Consider the following 8,965-nt stretch of genomic DNA (forward strand, 5'->3'; position numbering starts at 1 on the left):
TAAATTGGTCATGAACAATGTTTAATTTTTAATTTTTATAGGAAGCAGTGCCAATGTAAATTTACTTTTAGCCCATCCGGCGTTATAGTATATATATATATATATATATATATATATATATATATATATATATATATAAATAAAGGCATACCTCGTTTTATTGCGCTTTGCTTTATTGCGCTTCTCAGATATTGCTCTTTTTACAAATTGAGGGTTTGTTGCAACCCTATGTAGAGCAAGTCTATCTGCTCATTTTTTCCAGCATATATACACATAAATACACATTAATACATATATATATATATATATATATATATATATATATATATACTGTATATACATACATGCACACATAAATACACATTCATACCCATATCTGCAGTATATATACACCACCATCAAAAAGATGACTTGCTGAAGGCTCAGATGATGGTTATCATTTTTTAGCAATAAAGTATTTTTTAATTAAGGCATACACACAGAGAAAACCCAGCACTCACTTACAAGCTCTCAGCTAAGATTTAAAAGCAAAAATGGAAAGGTTAGTTACCGCATCTGGCCAAATGGGACAAGCCCAGGTACCTCGTCAAGGTCCTTTCCAATACCTGGGACCCTAAAACAGCCACACAATGCAAGCTTTCAAATCCAAACATACTGGGAACAAGGGAAGGGTTCACAGGAATATGTAATCACCCTAGACATATACAAAACACGGAAGGGAACTGCACTCTCATACTGGACCGGGTACACATCCATGACCCTGCAACATGCTCAGCCCTGGGTGCCACTGGCACTCACAGGAAGCTGTGCTGTTCCCAGAGCCACAGGCAGTTAACCCCAGTCAGGTCTGGGTGCAAGAACCATAGGGAAAATTACAAAACAAATTAATACAACACACAGAGAAAACCCAGCACTCACAAGCTCTCAGCTAAGATTTAAAAGCAAAAAATGGAAAGGTTAGTTACCGCATCCGGCCAAATGGGACAAGCCCAGGTACCTCGTCAAGGTCCTTTCCAATACCTGGGACCCTAAAACAGCCACACAATGCAAGCTTTCAAATCCAAACAAACTGGGAACAAGGGAAGGGTGCACAGGAATATGTAATCACCCTAGACATATACAAAAATGGAAGGGAACTGCACTCTCATACTGGACCGGGTACACATCCCATGACCCTGCAACATGCTCAGTCCTGGGTGCCACTGACACTCACAGGAAGCTGTGCTGTTCCCAGAGCCACAAGCAGTTAACCCCAGTCAGGTCCAGGTGCAAGAACCATAGGGAAAATTACAAAACAAATTAATACAACACACAGAGAAAACCCAGCACTCACTTACAAGCTCTCAGCTAAGATTTAAAAGCAAAAATGGAAAGGTTAGTTACCGCATCTGGCCAAATGGGACAAGCCCAGGTACCTCGTCAAGGTCCTTTCCAATACCTGGGACCCTAAAACAGCCACACAATGCAAGCTTTCAAATCCAAACAAACTGGGAACAAGGGAAGGGTGCACAGGAATATGTAATCACCCTAGACATATACAAAACACGGAAGGGAACTGCACTCTCATACTGGACCGGGTACACATCCCATGACCCTGCAACATGCTCAGCCCTGGGTGCCACTGGCACTCACAGGAAGCTGTGCTGTTCCCAGAGCCACAGGCAGTTAACCCCAGTCAGGTCTGGGTGCAAGAACCATAGGGAAAATTACAAAACAAATTAATACAACACACAGAGAAAACCCAGCACTCACTTACAAGCTCTCAGCTAAGATTTAAAAGCAAAAATGGAAAGGTTAGTTACCGCATCTGGCCAAATGGGACAAGCCCAGGTACCTCGTCAAGGTCCTTTCCAATACCTGGGACCCTAAAACAGCCACACAATGCAAGCTTTCAAATCCAAACAAACTGGGAACAAGGGAAGGGTGCACAGGAATATGTAATCACCCTAGACATATACAAAACACGGAAGGGAACTGCACTCTCATACTGGACCGGGTACACATCCCATGACCCTGCAACATGCTCAGCCCTGGGTGCCACTGGCACTCACAGGAAGCTGTGCTGTTCCCAGAGCCACAGGCAGTTAACCCCAGTCAGGTCTGGGTGCAAGAACCATAGGGAAAATTACAAAACAAATTAATACAACACACAGAGAAAACCCAGCACTCACTTACAAGCTCTCAGCTAAGATTTAAAAGCAAAAATGGAAAGGTTAGTTACCGCATCTGGCCAAATGGGACAAGCCCAGGTACCTAGTCAAGGTCCTTTCCAAATACATGGGACCCTAAAACAGCCACACAATGCAAGCTTTCAAATCCAAACAAACTGGGAACAAGGGAAGGGTGCACAGGAATATGTAATCACCCTAGACATATACAAAACACGGAAGGGAACTGCACTCTCATACTGGACCGGGTACACATCCCATGACCCTGCAACATGCTCAGCCCTGGGTGCCACTGGCACTCACAGGAAGCTGTGCTGTTCCCAGAGCCACAGGCAGTTAACCCCAGTCAGGTCTGGGTGCAAGAACCATAGGGAAAATAACAAATCCAAACAAACTGGGAACATTTTCCCTATGGTTCTTGCACCCAGACCTGACTGGGGTTAACTGCCTGTGGCTCTGGGAACAGCACAGCTTCCTGTGAGTGCCAGTGGCACCCAGGGCTGAGCATGTTGCAGGGTCATGGGATGTGTACCCGGTCCAGTATGAGAGTGCAGTTCCCTTCCGTGTTTTGTATATGTCTAGGGTGATTACATATTCCTGTGCACCCTTCCCTTGTTCCCAGTTTGTTTGGATTTGAAAGCTTGCATTGTGTGGCTGTTTTAGGGTCCCAGGTATTGGAAAGGACCTTGACGAGGTACCTGGGCTTGTCCCATTTGGCCAGATGCGGTAACTAACCTTTCCATTTTTGCTTTTAAATCTTAGCTGAGAGCTTGTAAGTGAGTGCTGGGTTTTCTCTGTGTGTTGTATTAATTTGTTTTGTAATTTTCCCTATGGTTCTTGCACCCAGACCTGACTGGGGTTAACTGCCTGTGGCTCTGGGAACAGCACAGCTTCCTGTGAGTGCCAGTGGCACCCAGGGCTGAGCATGTTGCAGGGTCATGGGATGTGTACCCGGTCCAGTATGAGAGTGCAGTTCCCTTCCGTGTTTTGTATATATATATATATATATATATATATATATATATATATATATATATATTATACAAAAAGAATTATAGAACCCTTATTACTTCCAGCAACAAACTATATCTCACACCATTATATGATTAAACCTAAGTTATGAAACAAATAAACATTTACACAGCTTATTTTCTAAGTTGAAATTTATATACAGTGGATATAAAAAAGTCTACACACCCCTATTAAAATGTCAGGTTTCTGTGATGTAAAAAAAATGAGACCAAGATTAATCATTTCAGAACTTTTTCCACCTTTAATGTGACCTATAAACTGTACAACTCAATTGAAAAACGAACTGAAATCTTTTAGGTAAAGGAAAATAAAAATAAAAAAATAAAATAATATGGTTGCATAAATGTGCACACCCTTTTATAACTGGGGATGTAGCTGTGTTCAGAATTAAGCAATCACATTCAAAATCATGTTAAATAGTGGTCAGTACACACCTGTCATCATTTAAAGTACTTCTGATTAACCCCAAATAAAGTTCAGCTGTTCTAGTAGGTCTTTCCTGACAATTTGTTAGTCGTATCCTACAGCAAAAGCCATGGTCCGCAGAGAGCTTCTAAAGCATCAGAGGGATCTCATTGTTAAAGGTATCAGTCAGGAGAAGGGTACAAAAGAATTTCCAAGGCATTAGATATACCATGGAACACAGTGAAGACAGTCATCATCAAGTGAAGAAAATATGGTGCAACAGTGACATTACCAAGAACTGGATGTCCCTCCAAAATTTATGAAAAGACGAGAAGAAAACTGGTCTGGGAGGCTGCCAAGAGGCCTACAGCAACATTAAAGGAGCTGCAGGAATATCTGGCAAGTACTGGCTGTGTGGTACATGTGACAACTGTATTCTTCATATGTCTGGGCTATGGGGTAGAGTGGCAAGAAGGAAGCCTTTTCTTACAAAAAAAAAATCCAAGCCCGGCTAAATTTTGCAAAAACACATCTGAAGTTTCCCAAAAAGCATGTTGCAAAAGGTGTTATGGTCTGATGAAACCAAAGTTGAACTTTTTGGCCATAATTCCAAAAGATATGTTTGGCGCAAAAACAACACTGCATATCACCAAAAGAACACCATACCCACAGCGAAGCATGGTGGTGTCAGCATCATGCTTTGGGGCTGTTTTTCTTCAGCTGGAACTGGGGCCTTAGTCAAGGTAGAGGGAATAATGAACAGTTCCAAATACCAGACAATATTGGCACAAAACCTTCAGGCTTCTGCTAGAAAGCTGAACATGAAGAGGAACTTAATCTTTCAGCATAACAACGACCCAAAGCATACATCCAAATCAACAAAGGAATGGTTTCACCAGAAGGAGATTAAAGTTTTGGGATGGCCCAGCCAGAGCCCGGACCTGAATCCAGTTCAAAATCTGTGGGGTGATCTGAAAAGGGCTGTGCATAGGAGATGCCCTCGCATTGTGACAGATTTAGAGTGTTTTTGCAAAGAAGAGTGGGCAAATCTTGCCAAGTCAAGATGTGCCATGTTAAAAAACTCATACCCAAAAAGACTGAGTGCTGTAATAAAATCAAAAAGTGCTTCAATAAAGTATTAGTTTAAGGGTGTTCACACTTATGCAACCATATTATTTTAGTTTTTTATTTTTATTTTTCTTTACCTAAAAGATTTCAGTTTGTTTTTCAATTGAGTTGTACAGTTTATAGGTCACATTAAAGGTGGAAAAAGTTCTGAAATGATTTATATTTGTCTCATTTCTTTACATCACAGAAACCTGACATTTTAACAGGGGTGTGTAGACTTTTTATATTCACTGTATGTTTAGTATCTGATAATTTCAGTAACATAATTACAAATCTCTGCATTAAGACATGATCAAAATCAACAAATCAACCCGGGTTGACATTTAGAGACTAATTAAAGTCCAAAATATGAATCATTTGTCCCTGTCACATATTTCCAGCATCTCACAGATGTATAATTGTAATCCACTCATGTGGTAAATGAAAGCGTTAATGCAGGCCCACCACTATGCCAAGTTAACTCACACAGGTATTTATGCATACATACGCCAAGATAAATGCAGGCATTGCAGTTTGAATCCATCTTCAATATAGCAGTCTTTGCTTATTAGCTTGATATCTCTTTTTAGCATATAGTGAATCCCCACAGTGTCCAACAGCACTTGCTTAAATCCTACCTGTTGTGGTGAGCGGTCATAGTTTGGCTCCCTGCTCGCTTCCAGTAGTTTCACACTGAATGATAGGCAGATCCAGAACAAAACTTGAAACTTTTTCCTGTTTCACTCCTCCGTTACTTAGAAGGCTCTTTAAGTGCTCAAGCATGCCTTTGGTATTTCGGAATCGGATAGGAAATATATGAATATAATGCAGAGAAAGTTCACAGCAGTGTTCAGCTGAGTACACTGCTGCCAAACAAACAAACAGCTATACGCGTTTCACCAGTGCTCATTACGGGCTTCATCCGGCTGTGTATAATTGGAGTTCCCACTCCTTAGCTTTAAACAGAATGCTCCGCCTTCTTATTCTATTTTATACATTGTATACAAGCCTCTTGGTGAAATATTATGCACATTTAGACAGAAACAATGTTACTGAATAACATAATTACTTAGAATTCTAAGATTAATATCAGTTAATTTAAGCAATATTACATTTGTCTACATTTTAAACTGACAATAACAGCGTGAACTTGTGTGCCACAAGGTTTCAAATTTTTGGAAATCATTTTATATATGTTATTAGAAGAGTTTAATATATCACTCATAGCTTTATATCCAGATTAGGTACACTATAATTAATCACCTAGAAATGCAAATATTTACATTGATTTAATTTTGAGACATGGAGGATTTTAATTTCAGTTTTTTATCTCCCCCCCCCATAATTTTAATGAATTTTGGTTTAACCTTGAAAATAGCTTTATCAATGCAGCAACCAGAAATCTATCTCCTACTGATGAGTTCCAAATAGAACGAAACAGGCTGTCTAGGAGTGATTTCTGATTTGCTGCTATAATCCTGTTAAAAGGATAGCTGTGTTAAAACAGTATTTTTGAAGCAAAAAAACTGAGAATTTGCATATCGAATTTGCATATCTTACCCAGAATTCTCTTGTGCATTGGTAACATTGTATATGAGTTATTTCTGGGGATAAAGCAAGAGGGGATTCTTGCCTAGATGTGCTAATTTCCTATGCAAATATTTACATTGATTTATATTTATATATATATATATATATATATAACCAAAAAATCATCAGCCATATATATTTAAGAATAAATAGGACATATTCGGCTTTGTGAAGAACATTGGTATGCAAAATATTAATATTTCATGTCGGGTTAAGCGCTCTTGAATATACAGTGGCAATAGTAATTTTCTTAAGATCACTAGTTAGGCCTTATCTTGATTATAGAATACTGTTCTGGAGGCTGTATCTCTAAAAGGATATTAAGAAATTGTAATATAATTAAAAAGAAGGCTTCTAAAAGTTACAGGGTCTAAAAAAATATAATGTACATAGAAAGACTGATTTTTATGGCTTAGAGAAGAGAAGGGAGGGAGGGTAATAGATGGCTTAATAATGCACAAGCCGAAACTATTTTTTCACAAAAAGATATACACTAGAAAAAGGGTTCATAATCTCATGTTGAATGCAGCAGGTTCAGGAGTAATTTGAGAACATTTTTCTTTATAAAAAGGGTGGTTGATTCAGCAAAGAAATGCCAAGGTGCTAAAGACAAATATTGTAGGGAACAAAAATGACCAATATTTTTTTTCTTTGTAATTATGTTCCAACACTTCAAAAGAATCAGATGTTACCCAATAACTAATAAGTAGATAATGTTCTTCTATGTTTAATCACCTTTTAAGGGGACTGACGTCTACCCATTGCTCTGTACTGTTCACCGTGATCCCACCCAATTCTCTACACCGTACAAATTCAACCCCAACCACTTCTTAGATGAGAATGGTGAATTGAAGAAGAATGATGCTATGATGGCTTTTTCTGCAGGTAATGACCTTCATCAGGACATGTATCCACTGCAGAGAACTGATGGCTTTTTAATTTACTTACTATGGTCATCATAAAGCTTCTAGCAAATAACTTTATTATATTTCTACAGGGAAGCGGAGATGTCCCGGGGAGGGACTCGCTCTCATAGAACTCTTTCTATTCCTTACCATCATCCTGCAAAACTTTACCTTAACCTCTGAGAAAAAGTTTACTGATGACGATATTGCTCCAAAATTAACTGGATTTGCAAATCATCCCATATCTTTTAAGCTCTCCTTCATTGCTCGATAATATGGTTTTCAACTTACATAATAATTTCTTTTTAAAAGTATTTGAAAATGTTGATTACAAATGTTATTTTGCTTTGTTTATGTCCATATTGATCAAGCATACAAATTAAAATAGGCTTTAACATACTTATTTTTTGCTTTTTTATTGATCAATATAGCACATATGAGGCCATTTTTATTGAAAATAAGGAAATTCTACTTTTGTGGACGATGCAAATCTATAACAGTGAGATAACCTATTTAGCTCTTTCTCTCAAGCAATGACACCACCAGAAGTAAAGTTTTTCCGTGTGTGGGTTAGCACATATATTATAAATAGAAAGTAAAATGCAATATGGGGAAAAAAATGGTGGCCAAGTGAATAAAATGTGTGAGCATATTTAAATAGGAACAAAATAGCCATGTGCCTACTTCACATTAAGCAAGATATGGTAATACATTACTCTTATACAAACACACATGCTCACTCACTCATCAATGCACACCGACTCACCACACACACACACTCACTCATAAATATACACACACTCGCTCATACACACAACAAACTTATGTATTTATAGAAACATAGAATTTGATTTTAGATAAGAACCAAAGAGGCCCATCAAGTCTATTCATATTACATGTTACTTTTTTTCTTAGGATCACAGTCATTTTTTAATTCCTTTACAGTTTTTGTGTTTACCACCTCAATTGCAAGTTTATTCCATGAATCCACCACCTCTTCTGTAAAAAAAAAATGCTTCCTCACATTTAATTTGCTACCCTCTAATTTAAGATTGTGACCCCTTGTTTTGGCATTTGTTTCGTGTGGAAAAGGCTTTTAGCTTCCACTTTATTAAAGGGACATGAAACCCATAAATTGGCTTTCATGATTCAGATAGAGAATACAATTTCAAACAACTTTCCAATTTACTTCTATTATTTAATTTGCTTCCTTCTCTTGTTATCCTTTGCTGAAATGTTTATCTAGGCAAGTTCATGTGCAGCAAAGAATCTAGGTTCTATCTGTTGATCGGTGGCTGCTTATATATATTGATTGTGATTGGCTCACCCATGTGTTCAGTTAGAAACCAGTAGTGCATTGCTGCTCCTTCAACAAATGATACCAAGAGAATAAAACAGATTAGATAATAGAAGTAAATTAGAAAGTTGTTTAAAATTGTATTCTCTATCTGAATCATGAAATACATTTTTTGGGTTCATGACCCTTTAGGTCCTTTCATGAATTTAAAGGTTTGTATCATGTCACCTATTTTCCTTTTCTCCTCTAAACTATACATATTTAGATCATAGAGTCTTTCTTTGTACGCTTTATATTTTAGACCATGTACCATTTTAGTAGCCCTCCTTTGGACAGTTCCTAGTTTATTTATATCTTTCTGAAGAACTATGGTCTCCAGAACTGTACACGGTGTTCAAGATGTGGCCTAACTAATTATCTGTAAATTGGCATAATAACCTTGCTATTTCTGCTACTAATAC

General features: G+C 38.0%; 1 protein-coding gene across 2 annotated transcripts in view; it reads left to right on the forward strand.

Moving 5' to 3' along the window:
• Positions 1-7,820, forward strand: part of LOC128666883 (cytochrome P450 2G1) — a 103,120-nt gene extending 95,300 nt beyond the window's left edge. For both annotated transcript variants that reach the window (XM_053721688.1, XM_053721689.1), the window contains 2 exons: positions 7,046-7,187; positions 7,300-7,820. In XM_053721688.1, coding sequence (XP_053577663.1) covers positions 7,046-7,187; positions 7,300-7,481 — 324 coding nt within the window. In that variant the 3' untranslated portion in view covers positions 7,482-7,820. The remainder of the gene's footprint in view (positions 1-7,045; positions 7,188-7,299) is intronic.
• The last annotated feature ends 1,145 nt before the right edge of the window (positions 7,821-8,965 follow it).

This window comes from Bombina bombina, chromosome 7 (assembly GCF_027579735.1).
Source record: "Bombina bombina isolate aBomBom1 chromosome 7, aBomBom1.pri, whole genome shotgun sequence".
Classification (NCBI taxonomy): Eukaryota; Metazoa; Chordata; class Amphibia; order Anura; family Bombinatoridae; genus Bombina; species Bombina bombina.